Source organism: Syngnathus leptorhynchus, chromosome 15, assembly GCF_054491065.1.
Source record: "Syngnathus leptorhynchus isolate UIUO chromosome 15, UIUO_Slep, whole genome shotgun sequence".
In the NCBI taxonomy this organism is placed as follows: Eukaryota; Metazoa; Chordata; class Actinopteri; order Syngnathiformes; family Syngnathidae; genus Syngnathus; species Syngnathus leptorhynchus.
Genome location: NC_141209.1, coordinates 5,003,348 through 5,017,852, shown reverse-complemented (window position 1 = coordinate 5,017,852; position 14,505 = coordinate 5,003,348). Strand labels below are relative to the sequence as shown.

Below are 14,505 nucleotides of genomic sequence, written 5' to 3'. Positions count from 1 at the left end.
CCCCCCTCCAAAAAAAGCGAGTCGAGCCGACAAAACCCGTTCTACTTCGCCGGGGACACCTTGTTTGTTGCCGCTGCCCTCATCCAAACGTTCGCGGCGCCGTTTTTCTACGCTTAAAAGAAGACGGATCGGATTTTCAGTACCAACTAGAAAGTCCAGTTCGACCGACCGAGATGTCACAGGAGCATGACAAGTAAGTTGTCCTGGCCTCGCCACTTTCTCACCCTCACAACAAACCACCTCACACTTAATGGTCACACTTGTTAATAACGACCTTTCTGGATTTTTTTTTTTAAACATCTTTTTTTTTTTTTAACGACAATTTTCTCTTCATCCTTGGAGTTTAAAAGTTTTGATTTCCCTCTGACCAGCTGCTTCTCCTTTTCCGTTTTTTTTTTCTTCTTATTTTATAAAGTTTCCTCTGAACGCAGCAGACTATTAAAATGTCACTTTAGGAATGATTCTTTTTGTTTTATCTTGTTGCTAATGGTAAGTGTTTTGATACAGGCATCGCCTGTCATGTGTGATTCACCTGTCATGTTGGAGCCTGTACAGGTGGATCAGCACCTGTTGTCAGAGTATAGGCGCCTGTTAGAATGATCAGAATAAAGGAGGAGAAAAAAAAGGACTGTCCTGTGAGGATGATGGCTGTTTTTTTTTTTTTCATTTTGGATTGTTTGATTTGGCCCAGAGCGTTAAACAGTTGGGCCCTATTATGTGTTTAGTCCTAATGATGTTTGTTCAGGAATAAAGTGCAGTGGGGGTGATGTCACATTAAATCTTCCGATATCTCGTGTGTAAAAAAAGTCATCAGCTTCATACTGCTACATGCAAATAAATGGGTGGTTTTTTTCCTTAATGCCAAAGATGCTTAGATCATCATTTTTTTTTTTTTTTTTTTCGAGGGCAATGGCAAGGAGACTTTTTGGAATGAAATTGTACACCTGTTAGGCGTTGGCTCCGCTACAACAATGTAAGCAAACGCAGAGGGGGTCCTTTGAGGTTTGAGATGAGTTTTGTCAACTTTTCTTTTTTTTTTTTAAATTATTTAATTGAATGTAAATCCCCATGTGACTCATCCAAACAGTTTTTTCCTCATGAATGTTATTTTCCCAAGACTTTTATTGCTCCTAAATAATGCTTCTTATCAGGTTGCGGTTTTATTGAAAGGCACAATTAGATCTAGGATTACTAATGAACACTTTGCAAGAACAATTGAAAGGGAAAAGGGTGCATTTGTTGTAGATACTATGCATAGAAACTGAGCCGCACCATCGATGGTTCACAGCTCACCTTTAACCAAAAACCACAAAAGAAAACAGATTAATTTAATGCTTTGGTCCATTCATTCGGTATCAGTGCGAGTTTCCAGAACAGAATTTTTTTGTCAAATTTTCAATAGTGTTCAATGGTTGAAATCAATATTTTTAAATTCTTTCATATCAAAATAATCATCTAGGTTTGGGCCTAGAGAAAATATACAGATGGAGTTTTTGACAGTCAATTTTTTTTTTAAATTTGACAGCGGGCCAAATCACATGCTCATGGTGGTTGGGGTGGGGGGCCTCACGTTTCCCACCTTTACTGCAAAAGTTAAATTAAACGAGAACTCAGCTCATAATGCCGTGAAGGCTTCGTCATTAATATTATCATAAGCAAATATATTCTGTGCAAACAGGCCTGAGCCAATAGTAAAAAGTCTAATATTTTCCGACATGTTGATGGCTGTTTTATTTTCATCTCTATTCAAAGAACAGGAAGTTCTGAGCTCAGAGGCTCGCAGTGATGACAAAACAAGCCAAAGGGGGTTCAAACTCGCACGCAGGTATCTGAATATTCAGTTGTGTTGACAAAGCAGCAGAGGAGGCAAAGCAAGACAAAAGCGTTGGGGCACATCCAAGTGTACACTCGTCATTTTCCAGTAAGTCGTCGTCTTTGAAAACTAAAAATTGCCACAACGTAGGAATGCGGCTCGGTGTGGTGTGTCACCTCCAGTTGGCGTGCGGGCCTATGAGACGGCGGCGCCCAAGTTGTTACACTGGCCAAGCCTGTAGAGCATCTTTTCTCAAGGCGCATCGGCCGTTCCATGACTGAGATTTGTTGCACAATCACAGAAGAGCCTGAACAACTGGTCTTGCAGATAAAGAACTCTTTCTCTTCCCATGTGGCTATTTTGAGACGAGAACGTCATTGACGTGATCTTTTATTGACATGCTTAAGCCTTAAAATGAAGAAGGAGAAGGATGAGCTCAGTATAGACCCCGGAATGGTCGCCAACCAATCACAGGGCTCGCATATACACAAATTCACATTCACACCGATCATTTAAAGAATCTCTACTTCACTTAAAATAAATGTCAGATGTCCCGATAATATGATAAGGTCTTTTTGGCCATGACTAAGCGTTTGTCATCTTTGCTTTACAGCAAGCGTGCCGTCCTGGTCGTGCAGAATGACCCCAACTATGGCGGCCAGCGTCGCTCCTTCACCACAGAGGATGAAGCCTGGAAGTCGTTCCTGGAGAACCCCCTGACGGCGGCCACTAAGGCCATGATGAGCATCAACGGGGACGAGGACAGCGCCGCTGCGCTGGGTCTGCTCTATGATTACTACAAGGTATACCCAGCGGGTCAAAACTTTCTCGTGAAACAATCACAGTGGTCTTTTACTCAATTAAAAGTGCAGAGGGGAAGGGGGGGTGCAGTGCCTTTGCAATTTCATCATAAGCGGCGTGCGTGGCGCAACATCTGTGGGGCAGAGCGTGTAGCGCGCCACATGTAACTGAAGACGGCAGCCTGTGGCGATGTGATGTGGTCAGACGCTCAGCGGCTGTGTTTACCCTCCCATACAGGTGCCTCGGGAAAAAAGAACAATAACCCAGGGCAAGCCAGATGCGTTGGTCTCTGATGTGGATCCCAACAAAAGGTACGGCCTGACATATAACAAATTTTATTGATCTATTTATGTATTTATTTATTTATTTATTTATTTATTTATTTATTTTAATTTTAATTTAATTTAATTTAATTTAATTTTATTTTATTTTATTTTATTTTATTTTATTTTATTTTGTTTTATTTTATGTTTGGAGGGGGGCATTGAAAAATTTGGTGTGTTTTTTTTTTCTGTAGGCACCAGCTTCAAGCAGCACATGGTATCCCTCCTCTTCCAGAGACCAGCATGGAGAACAGAATCCAAGTCCTCAAGGGGCCTTTCAACATTCTCCAACTGGCCCAGGACAAGAGAACTCAGTTCCCATCACCAGGTAGGTGTTCCTTCAGCTTTGAACCACCTTCTTCTTCCATTATTGTCATCTCATTGCCACATGGCGTCTTTCATTCAGACACGACCGTCACCGTGTCCATCGCCGCCCTGCAGAACTACCCGCACGTCAAGACCGAAGTGCCCATTCACGGTTTGACCGTGCCCAACAGTTGCGCCGAAAACGAAAGCCACGTGGGTGTCTTTGACCGTCCTCAACTGGCCCACAATTCGGTCCAGTTCAGCCCCAGCACGCAGTCCCGCACGCCCCCGGACTCCACCTTCTCGGAGAGTTTTAAGGACGGTTCCCAGGAGGTGAGCAGAATCCTCCTCTTCTTCTTCTTCTTCGCCACGCTCAGATCTGGCTCATCAAACAATAGCGTTTTCACCTGATCCCGTGGAGTCGACGGTGGGCTTGGCCTCCTTTGGTTTTATTTGAACACGGCAAAATGGCAGCTAGTGTGTGATTATACTATTGTCTCAGCAATACAAAGTGTTGTGCTGTTTCCTCAACAGTCTTCTGTTTTTAACCTAGAGGGGAATTTACCACAGAAAGAGAAAAGACGAACCAACAACTATGAGTGCAAGAAAAAGAACACGTCAAAGGATGAGAAAATAATTGATTGGAAAAGTCATTCGAAAACCATTCATTTTACCACAGAAAGAAAAAATTCTTTCAACAGATGAGATGTTGAAAGAACTGTCTTAACAGTTAATAATAACTGTTAAGACCAGTTATTATTACTGAATAACCTTTCAGTTATTTTTTATTTAATTTAATTTTCAGGAAAAAAAAAAAGAGTCAGAATTGAAGTATTTTTTTCGCCGTATGTGTTAATCTGTATGATGAGTTTCACTTTTTTTCTTTTTTTTTTTCAACAGGTGTTTTCTTTCCCGGGTGAACTTCAGTTACGCATGAGCTCCATGAACCCCGAGGACTACACGCAGTTTGACACAGTGCCGGGGTAAGTCACAATTCTTTCACATTCCACTAGAGGGAGCCCACTTAATACTCACCGCTGTAGAAATAGGATAGTTTCATGTTTCTCCTGATATCTCTCCATCGTAGGAATAATTTCGAGTACACCCTTGAAGCATCCAAGTCTCTGCGGCAGAAGACAGGCGACGGGACCATGACGTATCTGAACAAGGGTCAGTTTTACCCAATCACCCTGCGCGAGATTGACAACAAAGGCTTGCAGCAGCCAATCACCAAAGTCAGGGTGAGGAATGATGAGCTCCAGCCCAATTTGTACTACTTTTATTATCACAAAAAGATCCATAGGTTGTACTCAAGACTGCTTGTGCTATCACAGAGTGTGGTGATGGTTGTATTCGGGGAGGAGAAGTGCAGAGAGGACCAGCTCAAACATTGGAAGTACTGGCACTCAAGACAACACACTGCCAAGCAGAGGTGTCTCGACATTGGTATATTTATTTCTTTTTAATTCATCGCTTTATACATAATAACTTGAATTTTCTAATGAAACCCCCATGTAAGAGCTATTCAATTTATTTTGTCAATATTTTTGTCATCGCAGCTGACTACAAAGAGAGCTTCAACACGATTGGCAACATCGAGGAGATTTCCTACAATGCCATCTCCTTCACTTGGGACACGAATGAAGAGGCCAAAGTAAGAAGGAAAAAAAATAATACATTCACACATATTCCAGTTACTAGAGTCTTATTCATTCCGTGAGAGAAAGCAGACTGTCACAGCAGTATATTTACAGTTTCATCAAAAAGGAGCAAATGACCAATTGAATAGAAAAAACAAAAACAAAGATTAAGACAAAATAAAAGTACAAACAAAATGAAACTTTGGAAAAAAAACAATGCAACAAAGCAAATGAGCATGTGAGCAAAGTCAACATCATTTATAAAGTGCTGCCAAAGAATGAGGAAACTCAGCGGGAGGGTGGCTCCTTTTTCAAGCGAGCGGATGATGGTGAAAATATCGTTTGCTCACCCTTCCGTGGCCCTGATGTGTTGTTTCACTGTCACGTTTGAGAGGAAAGATGAATGATATAATTGGGCCTCCAAAGAACTTGGCTGGCGCCACACGTGCACATGCACGCACGCACACCAGGATCTGACTCTAACCGTCTCATGACTCCAGGCAGGTGCCCATAGGATGTTCATCCTATTTGTGTTTTTTGTCAGAATTTTTTTTTTGTCCTATTTCCAAAATGAACATTGATGTCATATAATAAAGTAAACTGGTTAAAAATAAAATTAATTAAATAAAATATAAAATGACACCCCCCAAATTCAAAATAAATTTAAATGCATATTTATAAAAAAATTATAAATTATAAATAAAATCCAAAGAAGAAAATAGTACAAGTTAAATTTCATATTAGGCAAGCATATTGTCCATTACTCCCTATCCGTGAGAAATAAGTGCGAGCCTGTGTTTACAAAATTTGTCCACTAGAGGGTGGTACAGCACTGAACAGTACAAGCTCGTTGCATTCATTCATTCAGTCGGTCCTTCTGCTGCTGCTGTCATAACTAGTTCTGTAATAGGCAGCAGTTGTATAATAGGTCATTTCTTCCATGTATTTGGATCCTCTGGAATGTATGGTTATCACACCTTCCTCAGACTGCTCCAATCTCGGCTTAGGCTTTGCTGTGCAAAGTTTCAAAGTTCCCCTCCCGCGCTTTAGTGATTTTTTTTTTCTCCCATACTTCACAAAGTTCATGTTAGGTCTGTTGTATAAAGTGAACTGAGCCGAATCAGACGAAATGAAGCTTCATAGGTTCTTGTCAGCATGCTAGCACAAGATGTCATTTTTGTATTAGACACAGCTTTGGCCTGAGCAAGTTTTCAGCAAAGATCGGTTCTCTAAAAAAACCCAAAATGTGCCTTCCTCAGATCTTCATCTCAGTCAATTGCCTGAGCACGGACTTCTCATCTCAGAAAGGCGTGAAGGGCCTCCCTCTCAACCTCCAGATCGACACGTACAGCTACAACAACCGCAGCAACAAGCCCATCCACCGGGCCTTCTGCCAGATCAAGGTGTTCTGCGACAAGGGGGCCGAGAGGAAGATCCGAGACGAGGAGAGGAAGCAGTCCCGCAGGAAAGGCAAGGTGGCCGACCTCAACCCGGGCCTGTCCTGTGAGTGGCAACGGCTCGGAATGTTACGAGGCAACAGCGCGGCACGCCGGCGCCGTAACCAGACTTTAACCGCTTCTTATTTTACAACCCCTTTTTACAGTCGTGGATGTCAAAGTGCCCATCCTGCAGAAACGCAACGACGTGACCATCTTCAAAATGATGAATGATCTGGAGACCCAACCTGTGCTCTTCATACCTGACATTCACTTTTCTGCCTTCCAGCGTCATGTGAGTTGTCACACCAAACACGCTAGCAGATATAAGAACATGTAGCACGTGCGCTTAAGTTCCGATTTTTATTCGTGTTGGCATCCAACCCCCGGCCTGTCAGTGGAGACGTGATCACTGTGGACTCTGACCAGGTTGACCACGTAGCAACACATGCAAGTGTGGATGTGCTTTTATATTTGATGCAGAAGATAGCGAACGGACCTTTGTATGTAATAATATGAGTCATTTGAAAAATAGTCTCTCGCAGTTTGCAGATCATATATCGAGCGATGAACACAATCGTACCTCAAAAAACATCAGGAGCGCTTTCCGTAGGTCACGAGAAAAATGTCCCCTTTCCCCTCCATTGATAAATACGTGCAAACTCTGAGTGCTTCCTAGTAGTCAAACAACAAAGTGGCAGTTGCTTCCAAAAACAGCCCCCCCCCCCCTTACTGCTAACATTTACCTTGGTTATTTTAGGTTCTGCCGCTAACTTTGAACCTGGCTATCACTTTCTGATAAACTCTTGAGCTTACCGGGTTCATCGTTCCCCAGAATAGCATTCTAATAACAGCAACACCTACAATCGATACGCTGGAGGGAAATCATTTGAACTTGATTTGATGAACTATTTGTCGGCCATCTAACTGGAAGTTAATGCGAGTCTGTTTGTGTGTCTTGCAGCCTTTTGCGGCGGAAGATGGAGAAGACAGGTGAGCTGGGATTTCACACTCGCTCTATTCACATTTGGGTTTCACTACTGTGACCGCGGTGACCTTTTGGCACTTTTCTGAGGGAGGAAAAAAAAAAAAGAAAAAGGCACTAAGGGAAAAATGTTGTTTTTAGGAAAGCCTTGAAGGCGTTGCATCCCCTCCACATGTTTGTTCTCTAGTGTCTTTTTACTGCCTGTTAACTGGCTGTTAAGACCTCGTAACCGATGATGTATGTGCCCGCTTGTCCCACGCAGCTCCGGCATGAAGAGGTTGCCCTTTAGCGACGATGAGTTCGGGTCACCGCCCAATAAGGTGGCCAGGGCGGAGGAACCCAAGAAAGGTAAGCATGCATGCGTGCGCCGTAGAGGGACGGGGTGGGACTTGCTGTAGGGGGAAAAAAAAAAAAATGCTAAAGCTAGTACACGTGCATGTCAGCTTGCTCTGGTAGCCGCCTCTGAATTTCAACCGCACACATGCTGTGGCCTTCACTCATTGGCTTCCAACAGAAATACCATTGCGCACTGACACACACAAACAAACTTGTGCCCTTTAACCTAGATCAGAGCTAAGCTGAGGACGGCTCGCGGGCTAAATGCAACCTAGTTTGCTTGTCATTGCAAAATACTAAGTATTTGGCTTTCCTGCAGGAGGTAATTGGTGTGAGAAGCTCTTATTTTAGGAGAACATAGCTTAACATTTTTGTAGCGGTGTATGTAATAATTATTTCAACACCTCAGTACAAATAAGAGCGTTTACATCGTTGATTCCCGTCATGAGGTTTTTGTGCAAAAAAATATGAAAGGGGTCACAAGATATTTTGTTTTCCCCCACATAATTTGTTTTGAACTTTTTTTTTCCTCAGCTTATCAGGCCGCTCAAGATTTCCACACAAAATCCAATCGATTTACAATCAAGCTTCTACCATGACCTCAAATGTTCCTTTTAATCATTAATGGATTAAAAAGAATTGAGTGTTATTTAAAGAAAACAAAAACATCCACGTGAACTTGCAGCGGTTCAACCGGTCCACCTGCCAACGACAGGCGATGACGATGTTGTTGTCGAACAGAGCTGTCAATCATTTGTCACGCCGTTTCTTAAAATGACGCCAAACACATTTTCATAAGAGCAGTCATGAGTGAAAACAAACAAATGCTCCAAACACCGCCGCCACAAAAACAAAAATGACTCATAACTCAAAAATTGAACTTGTCTAGTATGTCACTGTACAATAATACATAACGTATACTAATCACTTATCCGGAAAGGCCTCGTTAAGCACTTTAATTGAAGGTCTGACTTGACAGGGTTTGTTCAAATGACATTTTGACTTTCTTAGTAGTAATCCGCCCATAACTAATGAACCTCTTTGTGTGTGTCCACCTTAGTCTTGTTATACGTACGCAAGGAGACGGAAGAGGTGTTTGACGCTGTCATGTTAAAGAACCCCACTCTGAAAGGCCTGGTGGACGCTGTAAGTAAAAAAAATAAAAAATAAAAATGTTCACACAGATGAACTCGCAGATCTTTCTGCAGCTCGGAAGCTACATAGTCGCTCGATGAGCTGTGACGGGAAATCTGACGAGGATTTTTTGTTGTTTTCAGATTTCAGAGAAGTACGACTTGCCGTTGGACAAGGTTGGAAAAGTGTATAAGAAGTGCAAGAAAGGGTACGTACGAATCCCGATGAGCAAACCTGATCGGCAGGTACTTTTCGTCTCACGTCGCATTTAGGGCATGTCCTCCTGTGGGAGATTTCGCTTTCCAACTAAAACAAAGAGAGTGAATCATTGAAATAAAAAAATCCTTTCGTCTAAAATAATGAAAAAATATCCATCCCATTTATTTGGTTATAATCATATTTGGGCTAACAAGTATTATAAACCCGAACCCTGTTTTTTTTTTTTTCTCCAGGATTTTAGTGCACATGGATGACAACATCATCAAGCACTACTCCAATGAAGACACCTTCCAGATCTCCATGGAAGAGCTGGGCGGCATGTACAAGCTCACTCTCACTGAAATCTGATTGGACGGAGGAGGAGGAGGAGGAGGAGGAGGAGGATGAAGGGTTTACACTGTGCATTGATGATGGACTTGTATCACGTTACAAGGCAAAACAAAATAACGGTATTTAACAAGCCATATAGCTCTTAATGTGCCTTATTGTCCCATTGGTTCCAATGAATGTCCAAATATTTTTGTTCATCCCCTTTTTCTCCTTTATGTGTGTTTAATATGATGCTTCTGTGTTGCTGCTATACCTCATTCTCCTATTGCAAAAAAAAAAAAAAAAAAAAGCAGCAGTGTTTCTCGATATCCTGAAATATTGTGAGGAGAAATAGCTGATATGAATCAAGCCATAGCACTGATGATTACAACCGGTTATGATGAATAGTTAGTTGATCGTAAATCGACTGCAACATTAAAGAAATTGTTTAAAAAAAAAAAAACGTGGCAGTATTTAGCATGTAAAAAAAATCTCCTTTGTACAATTAGGATAGACACATGTACAGGTTTGTAAGAGTAAGACACTTGTTGTTTGAAAGTGAAATGGCTTCAATTCAATCAATAATAGCCTCTCGAGTATTTTTAAATAGAAGGCTAAAATACATCTTCCCATGCGAAAGATTTTTTTAAAAAGCTACACTAATTGGTCGACCATAGTCGCCATCTTGTTTTGGAAGTGCAATATAGTTGTATGCAGAAAAAAAAAAAAAACATGACAGCATTAATATATGTACATATCCTTTCAAAAATATGCTTACATCTACTCTTCTGATCCTCTTTGTATCGCAGTACTTATTTGTGTATATATTTATTAAGAGAATGGTTGTGGGGTTTTTTGGATTTTAAATATTCAGATGTTTATCATTGCTAATATAATGTTTTTTTATGGATTTATTATTGCATTATGTGTCAAGGGACCAGCGGTTTTTCATTTTATTGGAGCCTCTGCTTTTTTTTTTTTTTTTTTTTTGTAAGAATTTCACTACACAAAGCACTCAATAAAAGCTTGCTTGTGCTGCTGTCTTTCTCTCGAAGTCGTATGATGGATGGATTGAAATGTCCGGGAGCAGATGTCTGTATGGGCATAGACTCAACACTGTGGGGACTCGGGAAGGTTTTCTGACACCACCTGGATACAATTTCCTGTGCTGGCCCTTTAAAAAAAAAAAAAAAAAAAAAGATTCTTTTTTTTAGAAGCTTTCTCAAACGATATAGTACATTGATAGAACTAGTTAGCCACAAACGGGATTTTTGTTTTTAAATATCTTAATTGGAAAAACTAGGTCAGTTCAGAAAGGCGTGCACCGGTTGATCCGAATTTTCATGGGTGTGTCCAGAGTGTGATGCAGGATATCGTTTAACTAAGCACACGCACTAAACATGACCATACTGCCCCCCCCCACTCTCGCATATTTTCATCGCTTTAGGATAAAGCCATCTGCTGTAAGTCTTTTTGACTCTGTCCCTTATCATCGCTTTCTCTCCCTCTCTCCAAATTTCCTCCCTTGTCCTCATTCCACCTCACAGTTTCTGTTTCTGTGCTCGAAAGCCAGCCAACCAAATATAAAAAAAAAAAGGAAAAGGCAAAATACAGGAGAGCATCTGAGGACATTTTTTGTTTCTTAGAAAACGCAATATCTAGCTTCATGATGAGTAGCAAATTTGTCTTGTGGTCAGCATGTTTGTTGACCCTAATGAGGACAAGCGTTCGAAAAGAAAATGTTTAGTTTTCATTTTGATTCTGTCAAAACTGTTGACATAATTGACCCAGTTTTCCCTGATGTCATCACTCGCATCCATATGTGTTTATTTAATCGCACTGGTTTCTTTGTTTATGCAGTACCCTGACCTCTCCGTATATTTTATTTATTGATTTTTAAATTATTTATTGGCAGGTTATTCACACTTGCCATGTATTTATTGATTAACCTCATTCCAATGCACATTACATATGCATACCTTTCAATTTTTAATCAGTCTCTTTTTTTTCTCATTTTTATGCAATCCTACATGTATAACTTCATATTTAAAAGAAAAAAAAAGCATGATTGTGCCTAAGGTGACATTGTAAATTCCTGGGTCACAATATAGTCCTGTGCATTCAAACCCACTAATATTCTATTCTTGATATTATTCAAGTTAGTGCGCAAACATTCACTGTAAGAATAATTCCAAGTGGCGTCAGACTGTCTCTTGGCACCTCCTTATTTTTTTTCTGACAGCACATGTTGTCTATGGGGTGGGTCAGTTTCACAGAAACACACTGGGTGGTAGAAAACTGAAAACTTCCTGCTGGGAGCTGATGAACTGACTGTGTACACACTTGTTATGACATAACACAAGCTCTCCTTTGTTTCTTGTGTGCACTGAAAATAGCAGCGATCGTCCTCCGGTGAGGAGCAACGCGATGGAAATGGACCGAGTAACACCGAGGTTCCGTTATGATCTACAATCCATAGGATGACAATTCCACAGATTTTGCAGTCCATAGCATCTGCAGAAACATCATTAGGCGGCACACATGCTCACTGCATCTCCAGGGGAGAGGCTCCGCCGTTGGGAGCCCGGCAACCCTGCCTCCTGCTCTTCAAGTTGCCATGACAACAGACAGCCAGCCAGCAAGCGAGCAAGCAAACTGGCAATCAGTGTCTCCTAGCAGCAGATTGGCCTCAGTGACTCTCGTTGACCAATGGAGAAGCGGCGGCTGGTGGTGGAATGTGTTGTTGTTGCTCATGTGTGGGAGAGAAAAAGGGGCGGGGCCACGTCTGCTGAGCTACACAAAGCCTCCGCCATGTTCACGCCAATGACATCATCACCATTGCTGCAGTTCAGCAAGTACGTTCTTGGTTCTCGTAAAACATGCGCTTGAATCTTGTTGGACTTGATGAGCGTACTGAAAGTCAAGTTTGACTTTTGTTGAATGGATTTGTTGTCATTTGAGGACATTGATAAGTATAGCATGTTAGCTAACTTTGGGGTTCCGGTGAATTTGATCCAAAGCGGGCTGAACAAAAGTGATCCCACCTGTCATTGGATGAGATTTCAAATTTCCAATGGTCACAAAATAACCAGATTCCAAAATGTTTGTCGATATGTGCACTGCAAATGGAACTGTCGTCTTCAGCTGCCTGTCTGCAGGATCTGTTTGTGAAATATGGCCCCGGGGTGGTATATTTAACCCTGCACGGGCAACTCCCCTTTCCCTCCCTCCATATCCTCGATGACTCCTGGACTTCCTGGACTGGAGAGGGGGGGGGGGCACACAGGAGGAGGTGTGCATGCAGAGGCCTGGCTAGGGCCTGCATAACCTTTCCTCCAGATTCTCTAACTAAGTTGAAGCGGACTTCCCCACTTTAGCGCGCAAACAGCAGTCAGGAGCGAAGCTGCCTGTCGCACGTTTACTGGACCACCCCCACCTCTGCATTGCGTGCACTCCCTCACCCCTTACTGCTCCTCTGCAATGCCACACACTGCCCTCATTGCACCCTACAGTCATGCTTAGACTGTATAGGACACATACACGACGGAGATACACGTCTGCAGTGGTTGCTAGGCGAACACACCTATTGCTGCTGGATCGCGAGTTAGCTGGAGTCTTTTCAGGCTGACTTTGAGAAAAAAGGCAAAGTACAGCCCGGACGTGTCGCCAACCAATCGCAGGGTAAATAATAAATAACCATTCACACCGATGGGCAATTTCAAGTCTTCAATGAGACTAGCATGGCGAGTAAGACAGACAACCCACGCAAGCACAGGAAAGACAGCCACAAAAAAAGATTTGAGTCAAAATCTCAATGTGGAAACTGTGTGTTGTTATTTTTTTTTTATTATTATATAAACTTTAGCAGTTGATATTTCTGGCAGCATTCTTTTTGCCTGAATGGGCCTTGTGACACATGCTCCTTTCATTTACACAGTGTGATATAACGTCATATGTAGGTCAAGACTAACTTTGCTTCTTGCATGGTTTTTTTTGTATAAAAAATGGCCGTTTACTATCATAGACATGAAGTTTTAAGAAATTATCTGTGTGAAGAAGGAATGTGAGGTTGTTTTTTATTTTTTTGTGCATCAAGATTGAGTCTTCACAGCATGGCAACTCATAGGCGCATCCCTAACGTGCTCATGGATTGATACAACACATCACTTTAATGTAAGGGTTAGTAACTTGGAGTTTGTGGGACCATACAGTAAAGCCTAGAGAGCATGATTGTGGCTGACATGCAATTCTAAAATACAAATAAAACCTTGCAATACCTCTAACAAAAGCCTCAGAACACATAGGCTCACAATATATATGTATTAAATATATATTAATCCATCTATTTTCTTATTCATGCTTATCCTAGGGTTGCGGGTGTGCTGGAATCATTAACACTGTGTCAATATGGGGTGTGTGTGTATTAAAACACTTCTACAAGCACGAAAATAATTTTTTTTTTTAATTAAAGTAAAATCGTTTTTTTTTTTTTTTTTATCAATTGTCTATCAGCTGATGCACAAACCGTAAAAACAAATAACAGGCGCGCGGTTCATTCGACCAATGTTGCATTTAAAGACCATCCGTTTTTGACGTTACGGATTTCTCACTGCGTTTACGTCATCAACTGTCGCTTTGCCTAAAATAGTCGCCTTTTCAAATCACCCCGTAACATATTTGATCATTTGTGCCGATATATTTTAAACGTTTTTCCAAGCCGTGTGGAGAAAAGCTGACCTAGACTTTTTTTTTTTTTACTTTTGTACGTAGCGGCCAATCAGGTATAGTATTAGAAGGAAGCATCTTAACTTCTAATCAAGTAAACAAGTTATTTTGCCATTTTTTTTCTCAATAGCCACTAGACGACATATGTCGATACATTCTCGTTTACAATTGGATATCATCCTTTCGAATGCGCGACACTGCCAAACGTGTGACATCTCTAAATTCCTACAGTACTTGAATGCAGCATACACTCGATCGACCTTTCGCCTAGTTTAACGGATAGCAGTTCACCGGGTTTACTCTGACACTGCTGACTCGCGAGGCCACGCCTACCAACGGCCACGCACCCCGTTTCCTCCAACCGCCCGCTGAGCATGCACTGTCCACGCGCACGCCGCCATCCGATTGGCCGAGGCGCAGCACACACACGATTGCGATTGGCCGAGTGTTGCCACCCGCACGGTGTGCATTGCGAGTT

At 41.8% G+C, this 14,505-nt stretch overlaps 1 protein-coding gene across 3 annotated transcripts; it reads left to right on the top strand.

Moving 5' to 3' along the window:
- On the top strand, window positions 1–10,337 carry grhl1 (grainyhead-like transcription factor 1). Of its 3 annotated transcripts, none has more exons than XM_085932113.1 (16): window positions 1–193; window positions 2,427–2,616; window positions 2,852–2,925; window positions 3,132–3,265; window positions 3,344–3,576; window positions 4,144–4,226; window positions 4,331–4,484; window positions 4,578–4,689; window positions 4,803–4,897; window positions 6,143–6,353; window positions 6,487–6,614; window positions 7,284–7,312; window positions 7,567–7,652; window positions 8,701–8,786; window positions 8,918–8,982; window positions 9,227–10,337. In XM_085932113.1, exons 1-16 carry the CDS (start codon window positions 174–176, stop codon window positions 9,339–9,341), a joined length of 1,815 nt encoding a protein of 604 aa, XP_085788239.1. In that variant the 5' UTR covers window positions 1–173; the 3' UTR covers window positions 9,342–10,337. The 3 variants fall into 3 exon arrangements, with proteins under 3 accessions (XP_085788239.1, XP_085788238.1, XP_085788240.1); XM_085932112.1 differs by having other exon boundaries at window positions 6,143–6,386; XM_085932114.1 differs by lacking the exon at window positions 1–193 and adding an exon at window positions 211–489 and having other exon boundaries at window positions 6,143–6,386.
- The last annotated feature ends 4,168 nt before the right edge of the window (window positions 10,338–14,505 follow it).

Excerpts from the sequence above, each read along its gene's own strand:
- grhl1 (XM_085932112.1), top strand. The coding sequence starts at position 174 with ATGTCACAGGAGCATGACAA. Across the intron at positions 2,617-2,851 it reads TGCTCTATGATTACTACAAG|GTGCCTCGGGAAAAAAGAAC; the intron begins GTATACCCAGCG and ends CCTCCCATACAG. Across the intron at positions 6,615-7,283 it reads TTTCTGCCTTCCAGCGTCAT|CCTTTTGCGGCGGAAGATGG; the intron begins GTGAGTTGTCAC and ends TGTGTCTTGCAG.